Source organism: Thamnophis sirtalis, unplaced genomic scaffold (genome assembly GCF_051295495.1).
Source record: "Thamnophis sirtalis isolate CommonGarterSnake01/CBP01778 unplaced genomic scaffold, rThaSir2_p1.2 scaffold_9, whole genome shotgun sequence".
NCBI lineage: Eukaryota > Metazoa > Chordata > Lepidosauria > Squamata > Natricidae > Thamnophis > Thamnophis sirtalis.
The window spans coordinates 53,256,162-53,269,976 of NW_028261389.1; the positions used below are offsets into that span (position 1 = coordinate 53,256,162).

The window sequence follows — 13,815 nt, forward strand, 5'->3', positions numbered from 1 at the left end:
AAGAACTGTATTCTTGGCCTCTCTTTTTTTTAACCTCAGAAACAAAGGACTTCTAGCTCAAACCATAACTCTTGAATTGGCTGCTGGTGATTGCATCTTGATAAAACCTGACATGAGGAAAAAAACTTAGCAAAGCCTGTCTGACCACTCTTACCAGCAAGCCAAGCCTAATGCCATCTAGCAGACATGAAAGAAAGAACCCTAAAATGCACAAGAAAGACCAAAAGACTCTCTTCTATCCCCAGAAGACAGCTGTAAAGACTATGGGGGAGGGTGAAAAATGATCCTAAAGTGTTTTTTTTGCTTCCTTCACAGAAATTCAGTGTAAGGTTTTCTTTCTTGTCTCATTTATATTGTAATCAGTTTAATGTATTCATGTAAGAATTGTATTTGAGAATGGCTAGCACAGCAAGTTCTGAACACCTTAGATTTCTGTCTAGTGAGAGGGAGATTTTGTCCAAAATGTCTGTATTTTCTGTATTGTAGAAGCAGCTACACACACACACACACACACACACACACACACACACACACACACAAAGAAAAAAAAGAGAGAGAGCCTATTCAAAATTAGATTGAAACTATTTCCTCCACATACAGTTTTTTCCTAGGTTAATTTTTGCCCTGGCACAAAAGCCTAAACAGTGATTTCTCCCTTTTAATCCCCTGGGGGAGGGTCAATTCCCCTCAGGCAATTCCCCCAGTTGAAGAGCTAGCAGAGAGGATCTCCAAAAAAAAACCAAGCCCTCACTGTGACAAAAAAAAACCACGCTGCCCAGTAAAGCAGGATATGTTGCACTGGTGGTCTCATGAGTAGGAGTCCCCAGGCTCATTGTGTGTAATTTTACAAATACTAAATAGTCTGGATTGCACACTAGCTAAACTCAATTTGGCCTCACTAAAATAAGAGCTAGGGCAGGTTCAAGAACCATCCCTTTGAAATGGGCAGCCTGTAACTTAAAGGGAAAGCATGGTTGTGAAGAGAAAATTTTTACAAGATGTTCTATAGATGGCATTTAGATCCTAAAAAGTTGGCTTCTATGTATCCGAATTTACAACCCAAATGTTGGAGCTGTGGTTTTCTCGATGCTACATATTTCCATATATGGTGGACTTGCCAAAAGGTTAAGGCATTTTGGATAAAAACATGGTGGATTATGCAAATATTTTTAAAAGAAGGATAAAGTTTACTCCTCAGTTATTTTTGTTAGGTATAAGTACTAACTTTACAGCGGTAGAGACTAACTTGATCCTGCACTTAATAACGGCAGCAAGACTGTTGGTGACGCAATACTGGAAGAAGGAAGACCTGCCTACAATTCAAGAATGGACATTGAAAGTTACAAATTTAGCCGAGATGGCTAAAATATCTGCATATCTTAAAGACCACTCAAACGAGAGATATAAACGGGACTGGAAAAAATGGATTGATTATATACAAAATAAATACGGGACTAAGAAATTCCAGATAGCCTATGCTTAAGATCAGGAATGATTTAAATTGTTTAAAGTTAGCTTAGCAAGAAGGAGCTAAGCTCAATGTAGAGATGTTATTAATTTCTTATTCTTTTCTTCTCAATATATTTTAGACTGTGTTTGTTAAAATCTATACCGTGTACGGGTTCTGGGAAGTTGGGGGGAGATGTGGTGGGTCGGGAGGGAGGGTGGGGGAGGGAGGGATAGATATATATTAGGTTAGATAAGATGTGTTAGATCTCAATGTAATGTGACTTCACATGTATACTGTTCTTTTTAAATTTTTCTTTAAAAATAGGATAGGCCAAGTATATTGACATGTAGCGGAAATACACCAAGGAGAGGAGGAGTGGGAAAGAAGAAAGATGGGCAGAGAGGGATGGGAGAGAGGGTGGGAGGGAAAGGTGAGAAGGAAGGGGGGAGTGGATGTGGAGAGAGGAGTGGTAGAGGGGGAGGGGAAGTAGGGTAGAGGGGGATGATGGAGGGAAGATAGAAAGGTGGAGGGTGGTGGAAGAAAGAGGTGTATGGAGAGCGGAGTTATATTGGGTTTTTATTTTCTGGGGCATTGTTGACAAGAGGAATTGATGCAATTATTGTTTAATGCTGTATGGTGTTGGCTATGTACAGTATACATGTGAGTGTATGAAAATGAAAATGAAAATAAAAAATTTGTGAGAAATGAAGAATTTGGGGATTTTTGCTTGCTTGAAACCTTTTTGGAAACCTGTTGCAAGCCGCACCTATTAATCCAGGTAAAAAATTCTTTCAAGAATTAAAGAAAATAACCACTAGGTTCATTTGGCAGGGACGAAAACCGAGGATTAAACTAAAGTCAATGCAAGACAGCAAGGAGAGGGGAGGCTTAGCATTACCAAATTGGGATTTATATGCATCAGCAGTAACAATAACATTGGTGAAGGACTGGATAGAGCTAAAGAATAAAAGAATTCTGATCTTAGAAGGCCATGACCTGCAGGCAGGCTGGCATACTTTTCTATGGGATGATAAAAATAAAACGCACAAATACTTTCAAAATCATTTAATCAGAAGAGCCTTACTGCAACGATGGTTCAAAATCAAAAAAATCCACTATGTGAAAATCCCAAATTGGCTATCACCAACAGAAAGGACGACTCACCCAAATTTTGCAGATTGGAACAAAATCCTAAGTTACAGAGACTTATTTGATAGACAGGGAAATTTAAAAACAATTGAAGAATTGGCAGATCAGAATATGAAAGTTGATTGGCTAACTTACCTCCAAATCAAAACTAAATACAATAAAGATACTAAAATATATGGCATCGAAACAGAACCACACGAATTGGATAAAATTATTCAAAGCCCAGACAGAAAGATGATAGGGAGAATATATAAATTCCTCCTGAAGTATAAAATGGAAGAGGAAATTGTGAAAGAACAAATGATAAAATGGGCGCAGAACTTTGGCTATAACATTGAATTTGACAAATGGGAAAAATTTTGGGGAATAAATTTAAAAATGACACTATCAGTTCCATACAAGGAAAACCAGTACAAAATGTTTTACAGATGACACCTGGCACCATCAAGGTTAGCTAAAATCTCAACAAATACCTCCCAAAAATGCTGGAAATGTGAATCAGTACATGGAACATATTATCATTTATGGTGGACCTGTGAAGAGGCAAAAAAAAATTGGGAAAAGGATCAAAAATTGGCTGGAGGCAATAGCAAGGGTTAAAATAGATTGGAAACCTGATGTTTTTTTATTAGGAATTATGTCAGTGAAATACAAAAAAGAAATCCAATATTTAATACTACATATACTTACAGTGGCAAGGATCGCCTTTGCCCAGAAATGGAAAAACAAACTAACCCCAAATGAAGATGAAATAATAAGAAAGATTATGGACTGTGCCGAAATGGATAAATTAACGAAAGAAATACAGGGAAAGGAAGAATCAGAATTCTACCAGATATGGGATAAATGGTATAGGTGGATGGAGGAAAGAAACAAAAATCAATGAAAGAATATAACAACACTCAAAAATAATAGTTATGAATAAAATAAGAGGGTTAAGAATGGTAAAATCTAAATGAAATACGATAGAAGGGGAAATAATATAATGTGAGCGATATCGATTGATGATTGCTAAGATAAAAAACAGGAAGTTCCCTGTTCGCACTGTATTGTATAAATGTGGTGTACGTCTAATTTTTGTGTGTGTGTATTTTACATGTTTGTTAATAAAAATCTTAAATAATTTTTTTAAAAAAAGAAACCTGTCTGGAAGCTCACAGAAAGTGATATCTAATACTAATTGGTATGGAAAATTGGATACTGTAAATTTCTTTCCAGAAATTGTGCCCTAGTTGCTAGACATTCATGGTTGAAAGCTCTCTGGGAGCCACTGAAGAGATCCTTCTGCTGTCTCTCTCAATGCTTTTCATCAGAAGAATTAAGTCTCCCTGATCTGACCAATTTTAATCTTTTGTCAAGAACATGTGTGTTCTATGCACACGTTTTGAAAAAAAAATATGAGGGATTGTAGGAAGTTATCACCCAGCCCTCTCTCAGAAAAAATGAAATATCCTAGGAAATATTGAAAAGGCAGAATATTTCTCTGGATGTGAAAAGAAAGAAACATGTTTTAAAAGACAGAATAGCTGCCTGTAGCTTCCTGCCCATCCCCACTTTTGTCAATGCGCCATTAAAAAGGCCAAGCTAGTCCCTTTACATAATAAAGGCTTCTTCACTGCAGCTGCAGGGGGGATGGGATTAAAAGCATGATAATATTGGCCCTTTACTCAACTCACCACATGACATCTGAGAACTCAACCAAACCTGGATTCAAAACACAGCCCAGACAGTTGCCCCTGCATGGCCCTATGGGAGTCTGACAACCAATCAGAATACATTTCTTACACAGGAACAGGAAATAGAGAGATGGGACTGAACAGGTTATAAAAAGCCTAGAAAGCCCCTCCCTCAGCCCTTCTCTTCTTCTTCACCAACATTGAAGCATGTGATCACCTTTTCTGTTCAGGACTCAAGCCATGTGGTCCTGTCCACCAATAAACCATCTTTCCAAGCAGCCTCCATGTCTCCAGTGTCTTTTTCCCCACTTGGAGAGGAACCCAGAAGGACATTTCTTTCATCAGTTTGAAATATATAACTAATGCTAAGTATGACATTATGTCAGAACTGCCCCAGTCTGATCCTTTATGGATCAGTAACGCTCAACTCAATTTGGTTGAAGTGAAAAGGCACTTTTACTAAGAGATGCTGATTGCAGTAAAGTGAAGCAAAATCTAAAATTCCCATGAGCCAATTCAGAACTAAACCCCTGGTTTCTCCTAGCCCTCTCCTGTGCTTGTCCATGGGGAGCCAATCTGGCACTGCAGAGATTTTTGGGAAATGCTAAAGTGTTTGGGTTGGTGAAATTCCACTCTCACGGCAAATGGCCCTGAAGATGTCAGTGGACCAGCATGAAGCGGATTCCAAAACCCTCTGTTCCTTCTCAACTGTCAATTCTCCCCTCCCAATTTCCCATAATAAGAGTATGTAGTGTTATGGCCAATTTGTCTCCCGCACCTTCCCTGATTGATGGCAGAATGCTGGCAAAGTACCAGGATGAAGCTGGTGGATATTACATGCTGCCCCTCTTGACAAGGACATCAATGGAAGAGAGAGGGGGGGAGGGAGGGAGGGAAGGAGAGAGGGAGAGAGAGAGAGAGAGAAAATATATGGTTAGAATAGGTTAGAATAGGGAACATTGAAGAGTTTGGGCGCTTTCATGTATTTAAGGTCCACCCATTCAGTCTCAGAAAGAGGAAAGTCTTTCAGCGCCACTAGATACTGGAGCTTTCCTTGGTGTTTATGAGAGTCTAAAATATCATTAATTTCAAAATGTTGTTCCCCCTGAATCATGAGCGACTCGAGTGGTGGAGGCAGCTTTCAGCGCAGAGAGGACTGAGTTTCTGATTTTAGCAAATCACAATGGAAAATTGGGTGAATGTTTCTAAGGGATTTCAGCAGGTCAAGTTCCCCTGTGACCAGGTGGATTATTCTTTGGATAGATGTCAACGTACTTCCCAGGTTTTTGATCCCAGTTTTTTGGAAGACTGTCTGGATTGCATGTATTTAATGGGCAGGAAGACCTGGTCTCCTATTTTTAAGTCTTTCGGCTTTGTTCATTTTTTGTCTGCATGCTTTTTATAAATTTATAAATTTCCAAAGTACCTGAAGGCCAGACAAGGAATAATGGATGGAAACTGAACAAGAAGAGATTCAACCTGGAAATAAGGAGAATTTTTCTGACAACGAGAGCAATCAACCCACGGAACAGAAGTTGCCTTCAGAAGTTGTGGGAGCTTGAGAAGAGGGACCAGCATCTTAACTGTACACATGCAAACTTCCGTTCTCTTGAGGAGCGACCATATCTTACCACTTTGGGCATCTCTTCGGAGATTAGAACTGTCTTGGATGGACAGTGAAGAATGAGAGCACTGGCAGATGTGAACGTCTGCAATAGATTTCGACCCAGTTGGCCAGGAAGACAGCCATTGCGAGCTGTCAGAGTTGAGGTGGCTTCACAAAAGGAGAGAAGAAAAAGGCTTGGAACATCTGGGTGAGATCATGATAATACCCTGGGGCACACCGTATTCAAAAGTTTGTTTTTTCTCCCGGATTGATTGACTGAGAACGAAGAGAGAAGGCAAAAGGTGGTGGGAGTGGATTACCCCTCCAGGAAGCGAATGCCAGTACAAATAAATGATTCATCAAATAGTTTTGGAAGGATGGTTTGGAGAAATAAATAGCAGTCTGGACAGAGTTGATTGCTAGTGAAAATTTAAAATCTTGATATTTAATATTTAAAGAATTAAATTCGGAACTCTGAGGTGTTCTTGGATTTTTTTTCTTTCCCAACTACTCTTTTCAGTAACTGTTCAGTAACAACAGTGCCATCTAGTGGCAACAGAGAGAATATATTACAAAAAACAAAGTAAAATTAGAAATAATGGCCTTGAACAACACATAGTGACAATATGTGGTGATAAAAACTGCCACATAAGACAAAACACCAGCTCTGGATTCGTCTTTTGTGCTTTTGTTTTCCACTTTCCTGATTATAGCTTTGGAGCTCTGGAATTGTTTTGGAACTGTTTGGAACTGTGGAGCTTTTGTTTCCGGGATTGGGCGGCCTAGAAATTTAACAAATAAAATAAATAAATAAATAAATATATTAAGAATGGAAGTTATTTTATTTAGGTGGATCTGTACCTGATTCCTTTTTTAAAATCAAATCGTTCTTGATTTTTCCCTGTAATTTTCCACTTAGTGGGTACTTTTCCTTTTTATTTTTTCTCTCTCCTTTTTCTCGCCTCCTTCTGCTAGAGTTGGAGGGAATAGGGGGGATTAAAGATATATTTTTATTTCACAATTGTGGTCAATTTTTTACTATTTTCTCTCTCTTTGTTGGAATTTGGGTTTTTTTTTTGTCTTTCTACCCTTCACTGCAATTGGACTAGGGTAACAAGAACCTGAAGCTTGGAGGAAATAAGGCATAAAGACATATTTTCATTTTACAATTGTGGTCAATTTTTTTACTATTTTTCTTTCTTTGCTCTTTTTGTTGGAATTTGGTCTTTTTTTCTTCCTCTCTTTTTATTTTATTTTACTTTTATTTTACTACTACAATTGGATTAAGGTAACAAGAACCTGAAGCTTGCCCTTCCTAATCACGGCTTTTCTCCAGGACTTGTAATATTTGATTTTTCATAACATACAGCTTGACCCCCACCCAGCTAGGCCACCTTGAATTATGCATTCATTTTGGTGAGATTGAACTATTTGTCTCCCTCTAGTGCTGCTTTTAGAGTATCCACTATGCCCCAGTTTGGGATTTTGCTTTCCCCTGTGCTTGGGTAGTGCCGCAAGCTTGTGAGACAGAATAATCAGTCTGACTATTTCCTGCTTGGAGCTGTTTTAATGGGAGATCCTGGATAGTGCATCAGCTAAAAAATCCTTTCTCCCTGGGAGGTATTGGAGAGTCAGTTAAAGTACTGAGTCCACTATTGCTTGTGTGATAATCTCTGGGGCATTTTTAGGGCTTTTAGGTTTTGGTGGTCAGTCCAGACTTCTAAAGGGCTCTTGCTCTCTTCCTGGCAATGCACTGCCATAAGCCTTGTTATCCCAAACTATCCACTACAATTCAGTATCAGTTCAATTCCTGGAGATATACACAAAGGTTGTAGGGCACCCTGGCTGTTGCTTTGTAAAAGAACTGACCCCATGCCACATTGCTAGCATCCACCTGAATAATAAATGGGGCATTTGAGTGTTTTAGCACGGGTTCACTATTAAACAACTGTGCTGGGCTGCGGAGGCTGATGCAGTCTTGGATCAACCTCCCACATTGCCTGCTGTGCTGGATGTGGTCATCCCACTGGTCACTAAGGTTGGATATGGCTGATAGTCTGGCTGGGAGGTGAGGGCAAGGGCTTTGCACACCTTGAGGCTTTTGAAAACTCCTTGCATAAAGTTGATGGCTTGTTCCATCATTCAGTCAGCCTAGACATGCTTTCCACCTGTGTCTTCCACCACCACCACCACCACCACCTCCCCCTCCTCCTCCTCTTCCTCCTCCTCCTCCAGTTCTTTAAGCTCCATTCTCTGTTTCCATTGGTGGCTTCTGTGGCTTCCACAAGTAAAAGTCACTCCCCACAGACTTGTCTTCCCTGTCCTCATTCCTTCTGATGCCCAGGGACCACATAGATCTTAGTGGATCACAGCACATCTCCCTGTTTCTAGTCCATTTGGAATGACCCAGACTGCACAGAGACTTGGATGAAGGCCCTCCCAGAATTCAATCTCTTCCTGGTCGCTCTCTTGAGCCAACATTGCATGCATGGTCACAACAGTAGAGGTGATGCCCTCAATTGCAGATTCAACTTCATGTTGGACCTGTCCCATCTGATCCCTTAGAGAAGTAAAATTCTCAACTCCATTTGGTTGAAGTGAAAAGCACTTTTACTAAGAGATGCTAATTGCAGTAAAGTTAAGCAGAATCTAAAGTTCCCACACACCTATACAGAACTATACCTCTGGTTTCCCCTGATCCCCCCCTCCCCATGGTCCATCCATGTGTAGTCAATTTGGCATTTCCCAGATGTTTGGGGAAATGCTGAGGTGTTTGGTGAAATTCCACTCTCGGGGCAAACAGCCTTGAAGATGCCAGTATGCCACTTCCAAAACCCTCTGTTCTTCCTCAACTGCCAATTTCCCCATCCCAATTTCTCATAATAAAGGTATACAGCTTTATAGCCCATTTGTTCCTCCCTGCCTTTCCCAATTGATGGCAGAATGTCGGCAAGGCATCAAGCCGAAACTGGTGGATCTGACACATCGATAAACAGAAACAAAATGCAATTGATTTTTTTCCTCATATGAAAAAGGTTTCAATCTTTGAGCTTAACACTTATGATTTCTACTGTAGTGTTATTTATAAATGTTAAAAAAGAGAAAAATAACAATTGTACCAGGACAGACTGATTTCAGCACTACTCATCTCTTACCATTTGTTTTCTATTCATTTTTACAGTACACTTTTATTTGCTAAAAATAATATATCGGTAGGACTTACTTAGTAATAACAATTGGCACTTTCCATTGCTAAAGGAAGCAGTCATAAAGCATGATATTTGACAATATGAGTTAGCAACAGCAGTTATGGCAGTCCCCAATTACTTTTAGTTAAGTGAAGACTGTATGCATTATTAAGTGTGGATCTAACATGAGCATCATCATAACTTCTGACTTCCTGCAAACTTCTCAATTGACCTTGCGTGCTACTTTACATTGCTACTCACATAGCAACAATATAGGTGGCTGTAAATTAGAATGTCCTTTCTGAAAAAGTAATAAAACTTTGGAACTAAATCGTTAAGCTTACTGCAGTTGTTAGTAAACTGACTTTTCCAAACTTGCTAGGGTTATCCACCACAATTGCATTTTTGGACCAAATCTCAGATTTAAGCTGAATTAGTACAATGAATATTATTAATATAACATTAGGAAAGCAACCCTAGTTACTTGTAAGTAGGTGTAGGGATTCCTCTGGCTCTGCAGTTCATTGACACTTTTGCATCTGGAGACTCTTCTGGGTACACGGTATCAATGGGCTGCTCTTCAAAAATTGGTCCATAACCTTTTAGTTCATCTGCAAATAGATGGCAAGGCAATTGAATAATGTCACCCAATTAGTACATATAGGATGCAGACAGTTTAAACATTTCTAAATTATTTTAGAGATGCAACACAGGAACAACCACAAGCTATACTTTCCAATAAATTATTTTATCTTGCCAGTATAATAGCCATTAGAAAATAGTGTGAAGCAATTTCAGTTCCTTTTAATATCTTACTGCCTTCTAGGAATTGCCTCCAAGTCAGCAATGCCTATTGAACAGCATATGCTTCCTTTTCCCATACTGCCCAACGTATTTTGGTGTTGGCCAGCTTAAGGAGGTCTAGGTGTAGAGTTGCAGTATTCCCTTCACATTTTTGTGAGCAAAACAGCCCTCACCACCTCATCACTTGCATCGGCTTGTATTACAAATGGCTCCTCTGGATTTGGGTGCTTAAGGAAAAAGCCATTTAAGCTTTTCGAAAGCCACTTGGCATTCCATAGTCCAAGTAGGCAGCTGGGTTGGTTTGGGTTTCGCCCTCCCCACTCCACCGATTTTTAACAATTTGGTGATAGACAGGTCTTTCTGTGTGAACAAGGGGATGAATTGGCAGTAGAATTTGGCTAAGGACAAGAAGCTCTGCAGTTGCTTTCTGGTCCAGTGCAGGGCTTCCCACTCTAGAATGGCCTTCACACTTTTGGGGTCCATTTCCAACTTCTTACTGGACATGTGATACCCAAAGTAGTCCCAACTGGTTTTGTGGAAGTTGCACTTGTTAAATTTCAATAGTTTTCGTAGCACCTCCCGCACTAACTTCATGTGGTCTTCCATTGTCTCAATAAATGAGGATGTCATTAGGAATCTGCCATTCGGAAACCTGAGTCTGAAGTGTTTTTTTGAAACAATGTATCCTTTGTCCATTCCTATTTAACTTCACTGACTTTGTAATGGAAGGGTTTGGAACTTGTTTATAAAACCTGATAAAGACTCAAGGGCACAAACAGTGTTTTGCAGGTGCTCTTGGAAAATATTTTGGCAAGAGAAGGAAAAGGAAAGAAAAAGACAAGAACTCTTCCACTTTGAAAACCACAAAAGGACTTGTGCTTAAGATTTAAAATAAATATAGACATACTTTTCAAAACAATTTGACAGGCTAGAGTGGCAGTAATTATCAGATTCCTCTTTTTCTTTACATTTCTTTTCTTTTGGAAAAATGGATCAATATTCAGATGAGGAATTTCAAAACATCTTGGCTGGACTTCAAAACATTGTAGAAGGATTTGAGAGATTTGACAAGAAATTGGATAGAATATTGGGTATCACACCAAAAGATGATGGAGTTGGAGCCCCCAAAATTAAAGAAGAGAATGAAAATACAGAAAATAAAGATAAAATAATAGATGAACTCATTAATGGAGTAAATGTGGAAAGAAGGGAAGCTGGAAAAGTAACTTCAACAATTTGGAGCTTTATCCCAAATCCCAAGATGCAGGAGAAAAAAAAAGAGCGAAAAGGATGGAGCTAAGAAGACAAATCTATCCAGAAATAAGTTTGATAACCAAAGTTAAGCTTATGTTAAGAGATCTTCTAAACTACAAAGTGCGGAGAGAAGTTCAAAACTCTGGAAAGGAGCTGAAAAGAGAATTGACACAACAGCTGGTGAGAGAGATAAGACCATTTTGCTACTGGAAAGATACTGGTTGATAATACCAGTTGATGATAAAAAGTTAGCTAAATTATGATGATTAATAAGTAGGGATTTTAGTATTTTGTAGACTGTTTTAGATTGTCATTGAATGTCTATTCGTTAACATATAATTTACTATGATATTAATATTGAAATGATAACCTTAATTAGGATAAATAATTGGGCCATAAATTGTAAATTGGGATCTGGCGAAAAGACTTATAAATCTTATTTACAAATTTTTGTTTAGATCTTGTTATGAAGGTATATTTAATCTGGGTCAGAAGAGAGGAGATGTGATATAAATAGCAAACAATTCATTTTTTTAAACTATAATAACAATAAGGAAATGTTAATGGATACTTTTGGTGATTATTAAGTAGAAATGTTAACATCTCTTAGATCTGTCTTAGATTTTAAATGTTTATTTTGTTAACATGTAATTAACTACGATAATAATAATGAAATGATAACCTTAATTAGTAAAATAAACTGGATATAAATTGTAATCTGGGATTTAGAAAAAAGAACTATAAATCTTATTAATAAATTTCTGTTTAGAGCTGGTTGTAAGGGTATAATCTCTTTTGGGCCTGAGGAGAGGAGAAGTGATATAAATAGTACATAATTTTTAGTTAACTACAATAATAACAAGGAAATGTTAATGGATAATATTTAATGATATATACAGGTGTGTTGTACTAGTAAAACCAAATTGGACAGAAGCGTTAATTTGTGAGTTAGTAGGGAAAAAAGAGAGGGAATGTTATGATATCCTACCAACTGACTTTCTTTTAGAATATGTTATAAAGATGTAAAGTTATGGCAGACTCATTGAGATTGGGTGTTGTGTCTTCAAATATAAATGATTTTAGATAAAAACACATTTAAATAATTGTAATAAATGAAAATTGTGGTACTGTGATAGTAAAATACATAAATTCTAAAATGTACAACTCAATTTGAATGAAGTATATGTAATGATTGTGGAAGAAACGCACGAAATGTATCTGTAACCAATTGACACGCTTTCTACAAGAAGTAATCAAAGATGTTTTTTTCCTGTGTTTTTGTTCAATAAAAACAATAAAAAATCTTTTAAAAGAATAATAAATGAGGATGTCGTACAGGTACACCAGCACTCCCTTATACAGATGCTCATGTAATGCTTCATTGATCAGTTGCATGAACATTGTGGGTGCTCCCTGCAGCCTGAAAGGCATCACTTGAAACTGGAAGCATCTAAGGTACAATTGAAAGTGGTTTTCCATTGATCACCCTCTTTTATTCTTATTTGGTAATACGCTTCTCTCAAGTCCAGCTTGGTGAACACCCTTTTCTCTTGGCCAGGTATCTCAGCATGTCCTTCATTAGGGGGAGGGAGAACATGTTTTCCACACAGACACCATTGATCCCATGAAAATCCACTCATAATCCCAAAGGCCCATCTTTCTTTCTTTGAAGAGCATTAGGCTGCCATGCTAAATTTTGCCAGTTGGATGAAGGCCCTAGCTAGGTTTTTATTCATGAAGTTTCTGAGATCCTCTATCTCTCTTGGGGTCATTGAGTACATCTTTGGTTTGGTTTTGCTGCTGACATGGGTTGTGGGCAGTTGGTTGCCCAATGGCCCTCTTTTCCACATCAGAATCAGGGTCTGGACGGGCACCATGGTTCTCCCTAGGGGTGGCATGAGGGGCCTTGATACCTTATATGTTTGTAGGTATCTCTCCTGCCTCATCAGGGGAGACCCTCATGTGCTGCGTGCTGTCGGTACTCCAACAGGTCTAGTTCCATTGTGGTCACCAGCTGAAACCATGCCCCGAGGTTGTCTGGAATTCCTTGGGGCAGGTAGTTTTGGTACAGTTCCTTATTTAGACTACCTTGGAAGTGGTATGCATTCCAGCCATCCACTCAGCTTCCCAGCCAGGCTGCCAAACTCCTGAATGTATTTGGTTACCAGCTGATTCTTCTGCCTTTTGGCGCGGATCCTGAATTCTGTCCAGTGATCCTATCCAAAATCACCAAATGTGACTTGAAGTTTGTCCAGGAGGGCATCCACATCCCCCAACTCTGGTGCTCCTTCATTGTGGAGGTACATCACCCACTCTGCTGCATCATCCTCCAGGTTTGAAGTGATGGCATTCGTGTGGGCAACTTCGTCTGGGTACCACTCCAGATAATGCCACACCTGGTTCAGGAAGTACTCTAGTTGCTCTGGCCATCCATCAACCATAGCTTTTAGAGGCAGGGCTCCTGGTCATTCCAAACTAGCACATAGCCTGGTGGCAGCCCCTCTCTATGGGGCTGCTAGAGCCTGGGCTCCTGCTGCTGCAGGGATTCCCTGGGCTTGTCCCTCAGCTGCAGGAGGGACTACAGCTCTTACTGAGGGAGCCCCAGTTCCTTGGACCTCACTCCCCAATCTCAACCTTTGGGGCAGAGGGGGATGGGCCCACTGACATTTGGCCCATCTCAACTCCTCT

At 39.2% G+C, this 13,815-nt stretch overlaps 1 protein-coding gene across 3 annotated transcripts in view; it reads right to left on the reverse strand.

The window, feature by feature from the left end:
- Nucleotides 1–13,815, reverse strand: part of CNTN1 (contactin 1) — a 284,705-nt gene that overhangs the window by 138,447 nt on the left and 132,443 nt on the right. For all 3 annotated transcript variants that reach the window (XM_087723577.1, XM_087723576.1, XM_087723575.1), the window contains one exon: nt 9,554–9,680. In XM_087723577.1, the coding sequence (XP_087579703.1) occupies nt 9,554–9,680 (127 nt within the window). The remainder of the gene's footprint in view (nt 1–9,553; nt 9,681–13,815) is intronic.